This window comes from Dysidea avara, chromosome 4 (assembly GCF_963678975.1).
Source record: "Dysidea avara chromosome 4, odDysAvar1.4, whole genome shotgun sequence".
Taxonomy (NCBI): Eukaryota; Metazoa; Porifera; class Demospongiae; order Dictyoceratida; family Dysideidae; genus Dysidea; species Dysidea avara.
This window is the reverse complement of record NC_089275.1, coordinates 14711647-14733528: the sequence shown is the minus strand read 5'-3', so window position 1 is coordinate 14733528 and position 21882 is coordinate 14711647. Positions and strand designations below refer to the sequence as shown.

The window sequence follows — 21882 nt, the reverse complement described above, 5'->3', positions numbered from 1 at the left end:
ACAGTCAGTTTGCTTTTGGATATTTAATGTCTCCAACCACAACAAAAATTCGATGAATCCATGCATCTCATCACTGGTCGTCTGAACATTCTGAAAGTAATACCTCACTCAATCAACCATATATTCTGTTTATTAGACTGAATATTACCTAAACAATCACTTAATTAATGTTTTATAATTATCCTATTCCATTTTCCTGAAGGTTCCACTGATAAAATGCAATTTCAGCAATGATAGCAGCTAGCCAAGCTGCAAGTTGATTCAGAAAGCATTCCATTCTGTAAAATAGACCCCATCCAGAATTCAACTCAGTACTCAGGCTGAGATATCTGACAATAGTCCACTACTCTGTTAATGAATCATTGATGTTCACACAATATAGCCTCCTTGAGGTATCTGAATGTTTGCTCCTCACACACTGCACAAAATTCCTTTAGATTCTACTTAGACTGAGTTGATTCAGCTTGTCACCATACTTGTTTCCTTTGTAGTGTAGCTATACACATACTGATTTATGCCGATTAGAAAGGCTGGGCCTCAGACTGTACATTCTAAAGTCAAGTAAGTAAAAATAACTCACATACTAGTAAAAACAAGTCATGCATTAAGTTCCCTACTTGATATATCCGAAGAAGAAATCACTGAGTCAGCTATTCCCGCAATTAGTACTTCGTTATTATTATTATTATTATTGTTATTATTATTATTATTGGTAATACTGTGCAGACCTCTATTAGAGTATAGTGCACAGGTCACAACATACATACAAGTATACAAATTAAATAATTGCTAGTTTTTGTTTGAACTGATCAATATCATTGGAGTCAATCACATTTTGGGGTAGATCGTTCCAGATTTTGATTGCCGAAGGGAAAAAGGAGTACATATAAGAATCAATCCGTGTCATTGGTTGCATAAATCTCATATTATGACCTCTGGTACTATGTACAGTGGATATGAATGTCAGAAACGGATTTACTGGGATGTCAACAAGGTGGTTAATTATTTTAAACATTATTATGGCTTTCAGTTCATCTCTGCATCGTGCAAGTGTAGACCAATTAAGGTCTGTAAGCATTTGCGTGACACTAGCGTAACGGGAGTAGTTGCTGGTCACAAATCTAGGTGCTTGTCGTTGTGTTCTCTCAATCATATCAATATCCCTCTTAGTATGAGGTGCCCAGACAACAGCTGCATACTCTATAATTGGCTTAACCATTGCTTTGTACAACCTGTCCTTAATTGTTGGTGTACAATTGTGGAGGTTACGCTGAAGAAAACCTTTAGTTCTGTTAGCCTTGGAAGTTATTTGTTTTGTGTTCTGACCAGGATAGATTTTGGCTTATTGTTACACCCATACTAATGACCACCAACAAGAACCCACAATCGATCCTTAAATTCGTTTTATCTTTCTTGGGGTACGTTTGATTACCTGCTGGAAGTGCCACTGATAAGGCCACTCCAATTGGTAATTATGTTTCTGGTCCTTTGAAAATCAGTTTTAGGTACGGGCGGGCGGAATTCAGCAACAAAGCAACAATGAAGTGACTGCTCAATTAGAGTATTTTTTGTGATTCACTGACTGTTCTATTAGAGTATATAGATCTGTACTATGCACTACGAGATGCACTATGCCTATTTCTTGTAGGTTTTCACTGATAAAATACAAATTATGACACTTAGATTTAGCCTGGCATACTTGTTGCAGCCCAATATTTGTTTCTGAAATCCAGGTTTTTCAAAAAGCTGATGCGGGCATTTTACCCATGTATTTCTGAAATTTAACATTCTCCAAAAAAGGATGCGGGCGGTTGACCAGAAACATAATTACCAATTGGAGTGGCCTAACTTGTACAGCAATGGTAAGCTGCAAGCTTCAATCTGAGAAAGCATTCCGTTCCGCAGTTTAGTCCATCATTCCGTTCCGTTCCGTTCCGTTCCGTTCCGTTCCGTAGAATAGACCCCACCGATAATTTGCGGCGAGTCTGGAGAGTTGGCCATGATAGCTGATTTAACATTGAGGTGACAGAACTAAGTCTACCATAATCATTCATTGCCCAACGTGCTGCTCTTCGTTGTACTTTTTCTAACTCTGCAATATCTCCAGTTTGGTGAGGGTCCCAGACGTCAGATGCATATTCTAGTTGTGGCCTGACCATTGTTAGATAAGCAGATTCTTTAAATTGTTTCTTTTCCTGGTCTTGTGCAGCTGGCATGGTGAACTTCGTGTTGGGCGTGGCCGCCTTAATTAGCTACTTTCCTTTGCGTGGAGCGCATCCACTGGCAGCTGGCATGACGACTTGAGATTTGGTGTGCCAGCTGGCAACAATTCCAAAAACAAATGATCAGTAGATCGTTCGTCTAAATCGCTGTTTTAATCCGCCTGGTTGATTAACTGCATTGTAGTGGGCACCACGTGCTAGCTGTTTTGATCGGCCTTAAATAGAATAGTCGTACAGTTTCTATCACCTCCGCGAAAATTCCCGCCCATTATACGATTGTCTTTTCGTTCAACATGGATTCTATTTCCGGTGAGTGCGAAGCCTTAGGCCTTGTAATTTTCTCAAACATTATTTATGTATTCATTCATTACGGTATCCGAGGTAATTTACTTGACTGGATTAAAGACTTTGTACTGCAGAGATCTCAGTGTGTGGTGGGTGAAGGTCAACAGAGCCACTTAACAGCAGTTACCTCTGGTGTTCCTCAAGGTACTGTCCTTGCTCCACTTTTGTTTCTCTGTTTCATAAATGATTTACCAAATAACATATCATCCAAAATCAAGTTATACACTGACGATGTATTACTTTATGCCACCATTCGCACAGAACAGGACTGCAATCAGTTGCAGAAGGATTTAGATGTACTGGGAAAATGGGCAGACAATTGGAAAATGGTGTTTAACCCACAAAAATGCGAATTTCTTAGGATAGCTAACAAGAAACACACAATACTAGCTCAGTATAATGTTCAAAATAAACCAATCAAGGAAGTCAACCATGCCAAATACTTGGGTGTAACAATAAGCCAAAATCTATCCTGGTCAGAACACATAAAACAAATAACTTCCAAGGCTAACAGAACTAAAGGTTTTCTTCAGCGTAACCTCCACAATTGTACACCAACAATTAAGGACAGGTTGTACAAAGCAATGGTTAAGCCAATTATAGAGTATGCAGCTGTTGTCTGGGCACCTCAAACTAAGAGGGATATTGATATGATTGAGAGAACACAACGACAAGCAGCTAGATTTGTGACCAGCAACTACTCCCGTTACGCTAGTGTCACGCAAATGCTTACAGACCTTAATTGGCCTACACTTGCACGATGCAGAGATGAACTGAAAGCCAAAATGATGTTTAAAATAATTAACCACCTTGTTGACATCCCAGTAAATCCGTTTCTGACATCCATATCCACTGTACATAGTACCAGAGGTCATAATATGAGATTTATGCAACCAATGACACGGATTGATTCTTATATGTACTCCTTTTCCCCTTCGGCAATCAAAATATGGAACGATCTACCCCAAAATGTGATTGACTCCAATGATATTGACCAGTTCAAACAAAAACTAGCAATTATTTAATTTGTATACTTGTATGTATGTTGTGACCTGTGCACTATACTCTAATAAAGGTCTGCACAGTATTACCAATAATAATAATTATTATTTATCACGTAATTTTAACCGCATTTTATATTATAGTACTTGGTTGTATGATAATTAACAAAGCCGTGCAAGGGTAACACGCCAATGTACAAATAGCTATACACAATTATAAATTTGATAATAAAGTAGATAACGATTCTGCCAGTGATGTTACATCACTGGCTTGACTCTTGAACAATTTATTGTTGCTAGCTAATAGGGAGATTGTTCCATTGGGGGATAGTTCTTGGGAAAATGGAATCTATACTAGTACCAGTGGTGAAGCACCTCGTATAGGCTCTGCCTTCTGTGCAAACCCTCCAGTGCCCAACTGGTAGACTTGATAATAATAAAATACCAGAGGAGGTTGGACGCGCTTTAAGCGCTACTAAAACAAATTTGTTTTGTTGAGGAGAGAATAATTCATTGCCCGACTTATCAATTTCACTCGGAATTCAAGCACTGATTACAAAACAAACTACATTGCCTTGAAGCTTACATAAAGGACGATCTGAATATCTAACGATCCCCACCGTTTTTCAGTCCCTGGATTTGCTAGTAAGGATCACGTGAAATACCAAATCAAAGAATGCAACGCGTCCAACATCCTCTGATATTACACAGTAAGGTAAATGCGGATATTTCCGGACAGCGTACAATCCCGGACACTTTGGTACCTTTATCAAGCAAGCCGAGGAACGAAACAACGGATTGCCTTGAAATTTATGCTGTGAATAGCTATTCTTATAGGGATTATAAAAATCGAAAAGTGTGTTCTAGTTGATTCGTTCTTGGGTGCTATACACGAAGTGTCCGGAATTGTTCGCTGTCCGGAAATACCCGCATTTACTTTACATGTGTACTCTGTATGCGGCTTCTCAAAACAGCATAGTGAAAACGTCGTCAACAAATTCCTTGGTAGTTGAGTGATGGAATAGATCAAGTCGTGCCATGGAATGGATGAAAGCAGCAAAGAAGGGCGTCTTGAAGACTCCCGTTCAAGGTACGGCGTAGCTATGGCTATATCCTGTGACTATGTAAACCCACTACGCAATCTCGATACCTGGATTTTATGTTTGTTGAAAAGTTGTGTATCTGAGAACCGGACGGATCCCTAGGGATATGTGTGCGGGAAACACGTTACCCGGGGAAACATATACGTATCACTGTGACACCGGATGTCCAGCCTGTGTAATAAAAAAAACCATGGTTCGGTGACTTGGTACAAGATTCTTCGACGGAAGGGAGGTGAAATCCACAGTAGAACGAAACCGAAGAGCGATGCTGGTGTCATATTCACACCCTTGATACGGGGGGATGCGAATTTAGCTAGTCACGGGGGATGCTGATTTAGCTAATTGCTATTGTAGTAGCTACGCACACCCCTCAGGAGTATTGTTTTCGCTCTACTATTCACAGAAAAATAAAATTCACCACCAGACACACTAGACATCATCATCCGTTTCACTTGATTGTACCACCAACAAACACCACCACCTACATGACAAGCTACTTTCCAAGAACCATCCGGGAATGGAATTCACTGCCACTACATCTAATTGAACTGAACATTAGCTACATTTTCAAACTTGATTGAACAACACTTATAATTTGTAATTGTTTGGGTTTAATCAGCTTTGCTGTCTGCCCTTTTCCCCCAAATAATAATAATAATAAAGAGAGAAATATAAAAATTGATTGTTCAGTTCGTTTCACTACCAGAGAAGTATACATGCCATGATGCCTGTGACTTTTCCATAAATCATCCCCATGGAATGTAAGTCATTTCATGGTATACCATGGATTTTATGTTCCATGGGCCATGAAATGCTTTTGCACATCAGAATTTCATGGCAGATTCATAGGGAAAACCATGGGAATTTTCATAGGTATATTTCATGGCAATATTATCTGGTAGTGTTTGTAAACTTTCACTGAGTGTCATGACAGTGGCTTAGTTCTGTTTGTAAATATTTATAGTTACACTAATTTTAGTAATGGCAATATGTGCTTTGTTAGGATATGATTTCATAGACCACAGTCTGTTGTGGGTAAATGTTAGTAAACAAACAGATATTTATGTGAAATCCTTTGTGAATAGATCAAAGGATGTGGTTTGTTATAGCTATGTAGACTTTTCTTGACGGAGAACTCATAAGGCAACACTTGTGTTACCTATACTAGCAGCCCATAAGTGCTGTAAGGCATATGCGTGCTAAGGATTTGCGTTATGAAGGGTATCATTAAACTTTACTTAGCCACAGTTGGCTGCTTCTTGCTAATCAGAGAAAAACAAAATTTACAGCCATAATAAGAAGGATTTCAACAACAGTCTACCTGGATGTTTGACACTCCCTTTGCTCCTTGTGGCACTATTGGACTCCTGTATATACCTTTTAATGGCGCTAATGCACATATAATGTATATAGATGCAATGCCTAGTTCATTTTTTTCCAAACTAACCTACTGTAAATAATCAAGACTCACGGTAGTGAGTCGCGCGGCCAGTAAAGCAGAAATGCGCACCGCAGACAATAAATGACGCGACCACTACGTGAGGATTTTACAAGAACGAACGTTGTCAAATTCGGCCTTCCTGTAATCCACCCATCACTTACGCTATCCCTCTGAAACTCTGGAGTTGAACTCATCGTGTCACTAGTAACTACCACACAAGCAGTGAAGCAAATCCATGCCGATTGTTTCGTGATCGAGGCTGCCGACATCAAAGGGGAAGTTTCATTTAAAAAAAAAAAAATTTTTAATCGCATGCAGTTAGACGCAACCGCAGGTGTATGCCTTGCATTCCTTTGTGCATTCCGAACATTGATCGCCCTGTTATCGCTTCAGTATTCACTCAATCACCTCAAGATTCACATCATCGATTTCACCATACATGATTACCCTACAGTCGTGATTTCAGCACCAAACGAAGTTTCAGTCGTCCTCAGTCGACCTAGAGGCCAAATACAAATCCCAGATTGTTGTTTTCCACAATACTCGCTTGGCATGTAGGGAAATGTGTCTTTAAACTGTTCTAAAAGTTTCGTTCAGATTGAAACATTTGTTTTCGAGAATGGCTAGTTTGAAATTTGAATTCAGTCGCCCTCACGTCATTTGCTCTCTAAGAATTTTACTCGGAATTTAAAGAATGACGCAGAGCACAACTGCGGTCACTGGGTATTGATGAACTGGCGCTCTATGTAGTTAATCAGTACATATAGCCACCAAGAAGTGTGCTGCCATAGATTATAGTCCATAGATATAATCTACGGTGCTGCATACCATCCTTCGTTTTGAAATTAGTCGCCCCCACATAATTTGTCCTCTAAGGGCGCGGCTTAAAGAATGACACAAGAGTACAACTGCGGTTACCAGTTGTTGACACAAGCTGTGAGTAATTAGCACATGTAGCTAGCTTAAAAGGAAGTGTGCAAAATCGCCTAATACAATTGTCACCATGCATTATTGCATTTTATAGCACCTCCACACAAAATTACACATGTAATTACAACATACAGAGGAGACACATGAATACCAAACACTTTTCACAACAATAATGTAATAATTGTACAATAATGACTGTAATATAACTGCTATGCAAATGTTTTCCAGTGGCCCGCGATGGTAGCAAGTCTCACATGACGGCATGTATATTCATCCAAACACAATGGGAATAACGAGTAAGTATGATGACAACAAGTTGGTATGACTCCATTTGTAGAATCCAGATGAGTGGGTGTGGCTCCAGTATGTCTAAACAGTTAACAAACATTCCTGTTATAAATACGTGCTAGAGTTGCAATATAATAGTATAGTATTTAAATGCAATAATACATAGTCTCCATTGCATCACTATCAAACGACACTAAGTGTAGGATATTGTTGCAACTCTAGTATGTACACTCTATCAGTACAACCTGTCTTAATGGCCACCAGTATAGAAAGACAACCACTCTTGAAAAGCAAATTCCAATTGAGAATTTATACACTGTTACCTGCTGAATGAGTGAAGGTGGCAATAAACAAGTTCCACCGTAATTTATGCACGTGATCTGATCCTGTATATTCTGTCAGTGGATGAGATCCACTTGGCCAGGACAAAATGTGACTCAAGTGCCCTGGATGATCCATACTAACCAACTTATGACCCAGTGGCACAATGGAACTGACTATTTATAGAGAATACAATTATATTTATTTCTAAGATGTGTGGATGTGTGGACACATTACAACACATTACATGTACATACAAGACATGCTACGTACTGTTTTAGCATTTCAAGTCACCACATTATACACGCACCAGTCAACAATGCTTCATAGTGCCCATCAGTAAGCCTGAAGAAAAGTTACGAAGAATAAAAATTCACATAAGTACAATGAAACCTTAATATGGCAGGCTGTGGGACCAAAAAATTTGGCCTGAATAACAAGGTGGCCTTATTAATGAGGTCATAAGTAATACTTAGCTATATTTGGGACCTACTAGAGGTGGCCAATATAATGAGGTGGTATTATTAAAGAGGTGGCCACTAAGTGAGGTTTCACTGTACATATAGTTCACAATATTGTGAACAATATTAATGGTTAACAATATACACTGAAACCTGCAGGTCACTTCTTGTAGAAGATTGCTCTCTACACAAAATGACACATTCAGAGATTGTATTTAGATGGATGATACAGTAACGCATTGTGACTTCAATACTCGTGATGTGTCACTGCTAGGCAGCAACCATATACACGGCACTGCCACATTGCACTTGCTCGCACACACAATTTTGCTAAAGATTTTACAAATTGATAATTAAGGGGTGTGGCAACTAGCTGTTTCACTTGCAAGACTGTGTGGCAGCTGTTTCCCTTCTGTACAAGTGGCCACCAAGACAGGTCCACTGTGGATGAAAGCCAGGCATTAGATATTTGGTATTTCATGTGTTGAAGACATTCCAGGGCTTCTGGTAGTCTCAAATCTCACCACAGTTTAACTCAGGTAGTGTTGTGGTCACCACTAAACTACTGGAATGCTGTGTTATGTTCATCTTATGCTTGGCTACTATATTGTAGAACTGAAATGGATACTCTGAAAAATATAATCTATGGATAATGACTTCATCACTTTCTTCATCAGGAGCTTATAAGGACCAATAGTGAAACTTTTTACACTTGGGGCTGACAGTCAACTGCCTATGTCTGAAGCAGTGCTTTTGGTGCTCTAACAGATTGGCTGCCCCCTTGCTGCCAGCACTCACTGTCTCATACGCTGTCATACACTAAATCCATCTCTATAGCCAGTTAGAACAGCATGCTTCTTACCTTTTTTAAGGCCGCATAATGCAGCCACCTCTTTAAAAGGCAAGGTTAGAAATTTTTGTCCCTACGGCTGAATAATGACCAGTTTTCACTGTACTATTAGTGATTAGTGATCATGGGGGATTATTTATTAAGATACTAAGATATACAAATGCTACAACCTCTATATATAGCAGTAAATATTTTACCCTGGTCCAATGTCTCGTAACAATCGTGACTTCGTGAGAGACTCTACTGTGACAAATACATGTTTATCATGATATGTGCTAATCGCCTTTTTACAATTAAGTTTTACAACACAAATACATGTATAGTTAAACTCACCAATTGCGACTAAATCCCTTCAACACGAAAAGACAAGTAATGAGACAACCTTGGAGACAGCAGCATAGATAGTATACCACAGGTATACTATCTATGACAGCAGCCACACAAGCCTATTCTGGTGCGTTTATTTAGTAGTAATATAAATTTTAAAGGCGTTTATTTACAACAGGACATAATTATGCGCCCCTCTATTGTCTCTGTACATACTTGCCTTTTCTTTACTATTCTCATTTCATTTCACAAGATCTCTTGGCAGGGGCGTAGCTTCTTCACTTGAATTAGTCAATGCTTGAAGTAGATCGAGATACTCTAATAGAACAGTCACATTTCTACAAGTGCCATATTTTTATATTGTAAAGTCTGTAAGTAGCTAGTAATTTAAACTATACAATCCGATGCTAAGCAGAAGTTGTAACTATGCTAAATATTGATTGCTGTGTTACAGCTGTTTTGTGACTGCTCTAATAGAGTATCTTGATCGTTTCAATGCAGTACAAGATGAAAGGCAAAGTGTTGTTAAGGGTTTACTAGTTAAAATGGGTGTTAGTTGACTGCAGTTGCATGCCACTAACAGGGCCGTCCAGAGAAATTAGAGGGCCCAGGGAAAGGGCCCAGGGGCAAGGAAGGGTCTAGATCCTGACTGCTCTATTAGAGTATATCGATCTTTCTTTAAACAGGTATTCAAGTGGCCCCTTTCGGGCTGTGGTAGGGGGCAAAATACCCCAGTTACCCCCAATGTGGGTGGCCCTGGCCACTAAAATTACAGTTATATTTTAATATTCTGTCACTGTAATCTGGGGTTTCTGTCAAAACCATGGAAACCCACCTACTGTTATCAACAGTGCATTGCTTATTCTAACAAAAAGTATTGAAATCCCATCCAAAAACAGTTTATAGCTGAAAAAAAGTGCGCGTCCAAGTAAAGCGGAGTTAACTGCGACAAAAAGTAATGATATCATAATGCGGCCATGTGCGAGGTGTGCAAGTTGTAAAATTAATATTAGCTAATCAGATAATACAATGTTATTGTTAAAGTGTTAATGAGAACTATGTGATGCTGCTAGTTTTTAAGTGTGTGAGCATCTTCATAAATGCCACATAAATTTAATTCTCAATAAAGCAATGTGTATAGATTCTCTGATAGTAATAAATAGTTTGAGTTTGGCCGCCCTTCCTGTATACAGCAATGCTACGAACAAAGGAAAGGTGGCCAAACTCAAACTATTTATTACTATCAGAGAATCTATACACATTGCTTTATTGAGAATTAAATTTATGTGGCATTTATGAAGATGCTCACACACTTAAAAACTAGCAGCATCACATAGTTCTCATTAACACTTTAACAATAACATTGTATTATCTGATTAGCTAATATTAATTTTACAACTTGCACACCTCGCACATGGCCGCATTATGATATCATTACTTTTTGTCGCAGTTAACTCTGCTTTACTTGGACGTGCACTTTTTTACAGCTATAAGCTGTTTTTGGATGGGATTGTATTTTATAATATACTTAGTATACTGTAACATACCTTTAAACATTAATTGTATACAATTATTACATGTATGGGACTCACTGAGCAAAAACCAGCATAATAATTTCTCAAACTTATAATTATAGTTCTTTGTTGTCTACACTAAAAAACTAATGACCTGTTAATTTAATTGAATACTCTTTGGAGTTAGGGGAGATTAGTCACATGTCATAGCCCTATGATGTACTAATACGTGTAATTACACAATAAAGCATGGTGTCTTAAAATTAGCATTGTTATTATGAAGTGCTTTATCACATTCATGAGGAGTATGCATAATGTAGCATTTGTCTGGTTACAGAAGCCACACAAAGTGTTGGGAAGCTGAAAGTAGGAATTATAATTTACTGATATCAATTCGCACATTAGCATACTGTATATCAGTACTGAGGTGTCGGGGTTGATTGGGTTGAACTTTTCTTTGAGATCACGAGGTGTTTAACGACAAGTGACCAACCTCCTCTGTAGTGGTAGAGTACTGAGACTACAAAACAATTTATTTGTACAGCTGCCATACTGAAAATAAACTACACATGCTTGTTTAATCAATCGTAGCAACAGTCAATGGAGTTGGCACTTGCCTCATTATGTTCAAAATGAACTGGTGAGTTCACCAATCCATCCGTGCATACAGGTATGAAGGCTGTTGCAGCTGGGTTGCCAGGGGCGTAGGGAGGGGGGTTCTGGGGGTTCAGGAATCCCCCCTCCCCCCCTGTAAAATTTAGACTTCTGCAAGCAGGATCTTAACACACCATTTAGTGTGGCAGGACAAAATGAGTGAGTAATATAGTGTAATGGCGCAGCACAACAATTGATAAAGCTTGCATTCATCTATCAGGGAAGGATTCACAGGAGGTAACATGAGCCCTGTTCAAAACTTGTTAAAAGAGATCGATATACTTTAATAGAGCAGTCAGGTATATACTCTAATAGAGCAGTCAGGTATACTCTAATAGAACATGCATGTAAATATATCCATGTCCATATGAAGCTTTTCAGACATTCTAACATTAAATGCAAAATTTAGCATGACCTTATACTGCTATAGCTTTGGTGTGCAGTGTTTAAAGATATAGAGCTCCAGTAATTTATCACTTGTGTTATGCAAAATGAATTCATACTATGCATATTTGTATAGTTATATTGTTTTGATTGTAAGTCATTCCATTTGTATCAGTGGATTCATGGCTCCTATACCACAGTGAGATATAACTATCACTTACAGATTACTATATGTGTCTCTGTGTTAAGCTGTCTGTCACTAGGTAGCTTTATCTAGTACTACCTTCATCCCAGGGTCACTTATATGCATCATAATTAATATACTTTTGCATAAAATATAGCAATTTGCTGAGTTTTGATTCATTAAAATATTGACAGTCTCTCAGCGGCTGGGGGCTGCACCCCCAGACCCCTGCTTCTGGTAACTCAATGCTGGTGCTGGAACCCCCCTTTAAAAACTCTTGGCTACGTCCCTGGTTGCACCAATGAATAGTATGAAGGTTGTTACATTTTATATACCATAATGTAAACCAACATGTAACTCGTGAAACAAAGATATTTCTTGCTAGGCAATTATGTTGGTATGTCAGTGGTATCATTTTGAGTCTTGTTTCACTGCTAACTGAATCAATTAAAATGTGTGCAAAATTATTTTTGTAGCATGCATTTTTACCCTATGTACAGTACGTATCTCAACATTTTTGTCTCAAGAACAAAATTGTGCAAACTAGTCAAGTTTTCCCTCAGTGGGTCACATATAATGTATGAATTTGCTATTCTCTTACGTATTAATAATGCATATTTATATCATTTTTTAAATAGAAACTATGGATTCTGAAAAAATACTGAACAAATTTACTCATGTTCTTCATAGAATAGACAATAATATTCTGGCAAAAGCCTTGCATTATTGCGAGCACTTTAATTATACTTGTTGTTTACAGTTTATGAACACATTTACAGCTCATAAAATGAGCAGTTTAATTTTAAAATTTATCCTACACTTGGATGAGAATGGATTTACAAAAGTTTGTGAGCATCTTACCGATCATCCTGAAGATATTACAGAGTTATATTATGGTAAGTTGTTTATTGATGGAGCATTAAGTTTGCACATAGCTATCGTGACAAAAATTCTATATCAGTTGTATAACCATAGCAAAAGAAGGGATATACATTATGTGTAGTGATTATGTTGCAGGTGCAAGAGATCTCCCTTTCGTAACCCGCTGAGCAAAAACCCGATTTGTTTTCATTCTCGTTTTATGATATTTTTGTTTTCTAGAGGGAAAAACCAATGATCTGTTAAAGTTTCTGCCATTTCTGGTAAGTGGTTTTGGAGTTATAGCGATAGATAACAAGAAAAGCAAAACATTCAATTTGTGCAGTGCTTATATGGAAAAAAATTACAGGTGCTCGTTTAATCGATCATAACTGTCAAGTGCAATGGGCTACGGAGTTGGGACTTGTACCATTCTATTCATCATGAACTGGGACATTCATCAGGGTATAGTTGTCAACTTTAATACACCCATGCTTTCTAGCAAGAAGGCTGTTCAATTATAAAAACGGTAATGGTAAAGTTACGTTTTACCACAATGTAAACACGTACTCCATGGTACAGAAATGGAACAAAGATATTCCTACTTTCCATGAAGAGGTGAATCCACTGCTCTATTAGATTATTTGATTCGAGTCTTCCTTCACTGTTTACTGGAGCGATTAAAATGTTGCGTAAAATCTTTTATATAGCACGCATTTTTACCCAATGTATTTCAATGGCTAAAACAGAATTATGCAAACAAGTTGGGTTTTCGCTCAGCAGGTCACATATTTCATTGCTTATATGTGAATGGGTCTGGGAAAACCAGTCCTATCTCCAAGCTTATCTCGCATGGCAGCAGATTTAATTTTTTACCAACAACACAAAGCTAAATGAATAAACTATCAAGCTTCACAATCAAAATCAGCTAGACTTGTGTGGTCTGTTTTTTGCTGGCTGTTTTTCCCAGGCACAGTGGCAATCTGTATTATGATGTCTGGGGCCTAATAGACCTCTGGTCAGTCTGGGGGTGGCTGTGCAGCTCCGTGGTGTTGAATAAATAGCTGTGCTGTAAATTTCCTTTCATTTTAGCCAGTTTTGGGACCTGAATGGACCATAACCGTTACCTAGCTGCCACATGTCTGCTGTAGCACAGAAATTAGAGATCTGATACAGACCTGTTACAGAGCTGAGGTTAATGTGATTTTATACAGAGTTACCACAAATTTTTAAACCACAATAATTCACAACAGCTTCTGCAAAGTTTACACAATAACTGAGACAATATGAAGTCAGTTTTCAGTGTTAGTCCTACACAAAAGTATGCTTGATTCTTTCCTTTTCAATGAACCATCTGTAGAATACAGACACCTACGTATCTAAAGGTAACACAAACAGAACAATGCATACTTACTAAGTATGTAGGAAGTCGCCATGATGATAGTACTGAAATATCATGCAGCAAAGTTATTTTCAGGTAGTACAGTAGTATAGGATGCATTCTTTGTTTGGTTTCATCTAGGTGATACGTATGTACATACAAGGTCATATAGCATGTGATATATTATGTGACTCTGTCTCAGCAAAACCCATACCATTCGCACCATTTTCAAACTCCCTTTATTGTGTCCACTACCTACAGTGTCCATTAACAGATTACAAACATTTCAACCTATTATGTAACTGAGAGACTTATGCTGGATTTCAAAGAAATTAATTTGTACAGCAACTAAAAATTAAAATCAGTTTGCATGTGTATTGGCCTACAGAGTTCAGACTTGGTTCCGTGTTTCTTCATAATTATGCACCAAAGTATAGGAGTTTAACCCTATATAGTCACTTATACATACAGTTAGGAAGGCATTCCTAGTGTATTGTTTTCTTCTACAAATAAACCTATCAATTTAATTATTTATTCTGAAAAAGCATACACTTCGTGTGCCAAAACCTGATATTTAGGCTTTCATGTAAACTTCCACAACTTATTATTTGTATCTAGAAAGATTTCAGAATATCTAAAATGATGTCAGTTCATCACATTGCTCACCTTAAAATTCCCAATTAAATTGTTGCCAAGCATCATTGTATCTGGTAAATGTAGAACTTTGCATATTCATATGCTGCTGAATATGAATATATACTGTTATGCAGTACACAGATCATTTGATGGCACAATGGTGGACAAGCCTAAATCTACAGTATAATACAATGGGTGAAATATTTGTGTATTATTGGAAAAAATTCCATAAATTGTTTGAATGCCTCTTTCGTAGTGAAGAAAAGGACTGGTATTAAAAACCTGGAAATCAGTGTATTCACCTACTCAAGCGGAGTTGGAAAATCTTTATTTCATTTCAGCAGATCCAAGGGTGTGGAAGTTATGAGTGTTTGTCTACTGTTGATTTCAGTTCCATTTGAACACTTCCGTCCGCATTACAAGTTCTGCATTACGTTTAAAGTGAAGCTAAAACTCTTTTTCAGCTTAGCTGTGATATTGTAGTATCACACTGATTTCTGGTGAGTGGTTATTATGAATCCGTAAATATTCTTATGGCTTTTTACTTTTCAAAACTGCCACAGAATAGCTCACGGAGCTGAAATCAACAGTACATCACGTTGAAATGTTCATACGCGATCGATTTTTCTTCATGAATTTTGCCTTTGTATGCAGTGAAGAAAGGTGATAAAAAGGACAAACGTACCCTGTAATCCATTCCCTATTCATGGTGAATACAATGGTGAAAATGTTAGCTCCATATGTCAATCTGTTCTTAAGTTACAACTGTTTTAGTAAGCATCTGTAATTTATTTTCCCTATATTTGCTGTACATATTAATTTTTCATTGTTGCTACTTTGTAGGGCTGTATCTCTGAAAGTTATTAACATATGAGGATGAAACTATGTCAGAGGGTACACTTGGCTAAGCAGATCATAAATATGTAATAAACAGGAATTTGAAAAATGCGCTAGCTATTGTATTGGGTTTTTGCAGATCTGGTCACATGTTAACTTCTTGTAGTTTTGGCTTCATCAAGTTGAATAACCTTTTTTTATTTCAGCCAAAAAGTGGTGAGGCTCAGGCCTCACTGGTTGCACCTACTCTGACACCCTTGAGAACATTTATTGTACATGAATAAAAATTTGTTGATCTATAATCACCTAAATATAGTGCTGTTGTCGATCTTATACTTTCACTTTTACTCTAACACCCCTGAATGTTCTTGAATACCACAATGGTTGCACCTTGTCGACGTCATTGTATGTGTACTCAGCACTAATTTGGTCATAACATCCAAAGCCTAAATATCAAGTTCTTGAAAAATTAAGAGCTGAATGTACGTATGCATGTTGAAGTGTAAGTCACCTATTATCAAACTTATGTAACTCACTGAATAAGCTTCACATCAGCAATTTATAGTTCTAATGTATATATGTGGTGGGATGAATCAAATGCAGTCATAATTATTTCAACAAACACTTGTAACTCGTCGCCAGAATGACACACGTACTTCCAGTTTAAACTAGGTTTTTGTTATGTCATTGTAGATTTGCTTAACTTGCATGTTTTCCCACAATGCTTCATCCATTGTTTTTCTGTGAGTCTCAGTACCAAACATACGATGGTGCAGGTTATTACTGGGACAGTCAATATAGCATGTATTTACATATAAAAGCATACATTATTTAGACTATTAAATTTGTTAGCTACATACTTTTGGTACATATAAATTCACTTGTATATAATAGACTATTCTTGAGTGTTAGCCATGCACATGTAGGTACCTGTGCCACATTTTTATGTCACACAATTTGGCATTCTATGTAAGAAGTTATGATATTAACTGGAAAATCAAACGTTCAATAAAGCCTTCGATGTTGCATGTGCGCTGACAGCAAACAGGCATAAAACAGCTCATGTGAACTGGCAGATGAAGTTTAGTAGTGACTACAGATTTAGTAGCTAATAGAAATATCCATAGCCTAACATCATGGTGTGCATTATTTGGAAATAACTTGAAAGCTTCCTTTTCCATAGACTTAATGGGCCAGTTTACTAACATGCATAGTTACTAGTGTAAGTACTATAGTAATAACTCACTAGTGTCCTTCTAATGAAGACAACTTTGTCAGAGATTCTGGTATCCTGAGAAAAAGCCTGTTGAGAAAGCCTTTTCTTCAGAATTGCTCTTCATAACTTTTCTTTTTTAGGTATTGAATAGTTTACAATATTCATTATTCATTAAAGATTGGTTGAGTGTCACTTCAGCTGCTGCTCTTGCCACACAGAAGATACCTTCTTTGTTTGATATCTTTCTTTGTTCTTGAATCCATGCATGTGCAGTAGTTTAAATTAGTGTTGCAATTAAATTAATGGTTTAAATTAGTCGATTATTCCGATAACTGATTTTAAGCAACAGAATTAGCCAATACCGACAACCGGATCCGATATACATTAATGACACTAACACTCATCCTCATCATTATTAAATGACTGTGACATAACCATTGATATACATCTCATTCTACGCTACAATGTAAAGTTTGATGTATACCACAAGTAAAATTTACTAATGGTAAACAGGTTTTAAGGACATTTTACTACTGCTATGGTGAGACAAGTGGCTGGTACTACATACTGTAGAAACCTAAAGCTGTTGGGCATGGCCTAAAACCTGACAGTTTATTATGGGCATGGCTTGTAGTCACCACTAAACTATCAACACATAACTTAATTAAAATGTCAAATAACTTATGTCTAGCCTCCCCCACATCATTATACGACACAGCCCAGTGGAGATTAACATCAGCTTTGATTAATCAAAACCGATTAATTGGCTAGTAACCAATATCGGCTGATACCGATTATTGCTAGTAACCGATATCGGCCGATACCAATTATTGAACCGATTATCGGTGCAACACTAGTTTAAATTCATATGCAGAGTACTGTTAAAATACTCTAATAGAGCATACTCAAATACTCTAATAGAACAATCATTTCCAATTTTGGATAAATGAGGGTAAGGATAACTGAGGGTCTACTGTAACAGTAATTTTTTTGTGCAAGCATTCTAATGCAACAAATTTTTAAAAATGCATTTCCAGTGATGATATAAAATGCATAATACAGTATTAACAGTATGCATACATATGTAAATCTGTTTTATAGCCTATCAACACTATTGTTCAACTGGAAGCTCGTATTTTGCTAGTGACATTTTGGAAAAAAATGACTATTATGTATACCTTAAACACAAGGGTCATTCATTCATCAGAGTAGAGTTTTTTAAACTTGTAGAACATTTGTAAAGCGTGATAGGTGATCCCAAAATACTCTTGAGACACTATCAGAAGGTGATGGCCAGTAAAACATGTAATATTCCATACTTCTCAGAAGACGATATGAAAGGATTTTATAGTTGTAAAAATCGTAAAGTTCTTTTTCATACTTGGAACTGCTTTTGGACATGGAGTGATCACTCAATGTTGCGAGAGTTTTTGGTTTTGGGAAATCACACTGATGTACTGAAATTGATTGATGCTTTTGATGATTACCTTGATACACTGAAGTCTCAACCGATAGCCACTTTTATTTTACCACATCTTTCCAATAAGATGATCCCTTCAAATACCAATATACATACAATACTAGCAATAAAGCATAAGAAAAGCTTTGAGAAATGCACTCTACAAAATATATTTGAAATGCGCCAAGCTCTGCTAAAAAAATGTGATATCACTCCACATGCCTTGCAGCTACTGACAGTCACAGATGATGACTCTGAGTATACTACAGTGTTTTGGATTATTCCAAAGTGTATAGTGCCTTTATTTAACACGAAAGTTGCTGATCAGTGGGAAAATTTTAACAAAGACATAGCAGAAATATCTATTTATCCCAATTCACTATTCACCATGAGTAGTACCATTAAAGTTGGACCACTTGCTTTGTTGACGAGTGCTCCTACGGAATGTGATGAGGTAAGTTTCCATTTTTAAACAAATATTATAGTACGTTGTTAGCATGGTTGACTACTCAATTAAGCCTGTTATCTTAACTATGTATGTATGTATGTATGTACACTGTATGTAGAATTGCAAAAATGTTTCAAAACTTAAAATTTACAGAATAGCGGGTCAGTTCCTTGTTGTATGTTAAATGTTTATACACAGTTAGATTTGCTAATCAATAAAATCTGTTTTTCTAAGTGATTGGATGAATGCTTCTTGAGATATGTCTGTTGAAACTCGTAATGTAAATTGGCAAAAAGTATTGTGTATTTTCAATTCATTTTTTATAAAAAAAATCCAGATTACATGGGTTTAAGGGTTCACAAGCCAGTATCTCTACAGTGTACTGCTGAATTAATATTTTGCTCTACTGATTAGTTGTGGCTTTCATCATGTAGAATGTTTAGTTGTGGCTGACCCGCTGGATTGGATTAGTTAGAGCTTTCATCATTTGTTAGCCATAACGTTGATCCATGGCTGATTCAGCTGATGGAGATCAGTCATGGATTTTCAGCACTTTGAAGCCACTACTGATCCAAGTATCCATTTTGGATTAGTTGTGCCTGCCATTAGCTAGTTGTGTGCTGAATATGCTCCTGTAGTGCGGAGGCCAGCTGATAATACTGTAATGTTGTAAGAAGGTGAGTGGTCCCCTTGGTTAGAACTTTAACATTACTTTTCTCCCAGATAGCACCACCCAGTCAAGATAAAGCTGCATTCTACAGGTAGCTGGCAGCTGTTGTCCTGTTGGTAATGCTGAGCTAGAGCATACAAAGGCTTTTTTAAAAGCCACACATATTGAAGAATATTCACCCATATAGGAGACTTTGAACTCTATTTGTGTTTTATAGAATGTGAATATTATGTGGTGTAAACCACAAATATCTGTGGTTATTACATCAGTACTGTTTGGCGCACGTGATCTTTGCACATGTACACAAAAAAATAACTAGTTTTTGAGTGGTAGTTGTAAAGGCTTCAAATTTCGTATGGAAATAGGCTGATAAATTCTCTATATAATGTTAGCTAAATTTAGATTTTCCACATAGCGCTATGGTTATGGTGATGGAAATGAAAGTTTTTGTGTGGTGAATCACACTTTTAGTGCTTACTTGTCTTGTATGCAAGTTATGGATTAATACTAATAGGAGTTATAGCATGAAGTTTATTTAGCATAGTTTCCAGCATGCTATAAGGGTAAAAATGAAGGACTAGATTAAGCTCTCTGTAAAGAATCTTGTATGACTAACCAACAGTAAAAGTTAGTGGAGTTCTGTTTGGTTTATGTTGAAGAAAAAGGGAAACGCTTCCAAAACAAGTAGCATGTGGATTCATTTTACATGTTGTCTGTGTACAAGAAACAATACAAAATGACTCTTGTGTATGGCTTCAAATAGCCACAAGAACCCTTAGGGATTTTTATATGGGCATGAATCTCTTCAAATGCTGGGATAAGATGCACTGTGAAGAAGTTGGAATTTTCCCACACATTATGTATAGGGGAATCCATTTAAGAGAAATTCTCTGAAGTGAGCAAATAGACAAATTTGTGGTCAAAACCCTGCTGACATCTGGTATGGGGGTTATATGTGATTACATAACACCTTCAAATATCGTATGGAGGGAAACTTTGGAGGAGGGAAAATTTGGTGAATCAAGCAAACTATCACTGTTGGTGAAATAAAATTTGGCGAATTGTTAGCAAAGCGCATGCCCTGTTGAACTAATTAGATCACTATTCGCTGTGCCTGAAACGAGAACCGGAATTCCACACCTCTCAGCTGTTCGGCGTCTGGAGTCAGCCAGTTAATACTATATAGACAGTAGATCTATACCTTCTGGAATAGTGAATATCGTACTTAATGGTACAGGCATTGGGCGAAGTACATGTGAAAGTATTTAAGTAAAGTACAAGTACTTTGACATTTGTTGAAGTACACGTACATGACATTGTTTTAAGAGAAATACTTAAATAAAGTACAAGTACTTTCGAAAGTATTTAAGTACAAGTACAGATTATTCTTACAGTGTTCACAATTGCATTTATGTAGTTTTGGTTGCACCTAATAAAATTGTGAAAATCTGCCATCTGTAAGGCAAAATCTTTCAGGAGTAAATACCTTTCCTGCAATGCTAAAGAGTCTCTCAGCAGGCACAGAGGAAGATAGTACTCTAGAACATTTTTTTTCCAACCTTGAAAACAAGACATTTCTTTAGGTTATCTTATTTGTTGGATTTTGGGCCATTGTTACTGCGTCAGTTTCAATGTATTCATCTACCTGCTTAGTGAGTGTACTTCATTGTTGTTGGCTTTCTGTTCAGGACATAATCTTTCTTCTTAGCTGCTATAGCTGCTTTTTATAATGATCAACTAAATCTTTCGGGCCAAAAGCAGCTGTTTCTCAGATCAACAGAGAAATAATCAGAAGATAGGAAACCTTTAAATCCTGTTTTTAGAGCGAATGGAGCAATTGTGACTACAAACAAAAGCTGACCATGTCAATCTTTGAGTCAATGTAGCTACCACTTATTTCACTTGCATTATGTAAATGGACTTCATTGTACTTCAAAGTACTTCAAGTACCTTAAGTACATTCCTTAGGACTTAAGTATAAGTACAAGTACATTAAATTTGTACAAAAAGTATTTAAGTACAAGACTCAAGAAGGTGTACTTAAGTGTCCTTAAGTACAAGTACCAAAGTACTTCGCCCCATGCCTGATATGGTAGGACTCGCTACTTGTCATACCCTTTTCGAGTATGAGGATTCCACGTGTACCATGGGGGCAGTAACTAGCTAGGGTAGTCGAGGCAGGCATGGCTCTAGCGTAATGCCTGGCCTCTATCTCTTGGTCAAGTAGAAAATTGATTAGTTCGAGGCTTGGTTTGCTATTTTCTTCGCCACCAAAATATTTGGATGGGGAAAATTCGGCAAATTCATGGTCATTCGCCAAATTTTAATGGCGCCAAAGTTTCCCCCCATACG

At 37.2% G+C, this 21882-nt stretch overlaps 1 protein-coding gene across 3 annotated transcripts in view; it reads left to right on the top strand.

The window, feature by feature from the left end:
* Nucleotides 1–4507: 4507 nt before the first annotated feature.
* LOC136253133 (uncharacterized) overlaps nt 4508–21882 on the top strand; it is a 47703-nt gene continuing 30328 nt past the window's right edge. For 2 of the 3 annotated variants that reach the window (XM_066045755.1, XM_066045753.1), the window contains exons 1-3: nt 4509–4658; nt 12664–12921; nt 18055–18866. In XM_066045755.1, the coding sequence (XP_065901827.1) occupies nt 18243–18866 (624 nt within the window). In that variant the 5' untranslated portion in view covers nt 4509–4658; nt 12664–12921; nt 18055–18242. Of the gene's footprint in view, nt 4659–12663; nt 12922–18054; nt 18867–21882 lie in introns of all 3 variants that reach the window. The other variant, XM_066045754.1, reaches the window with a different exon arrangement.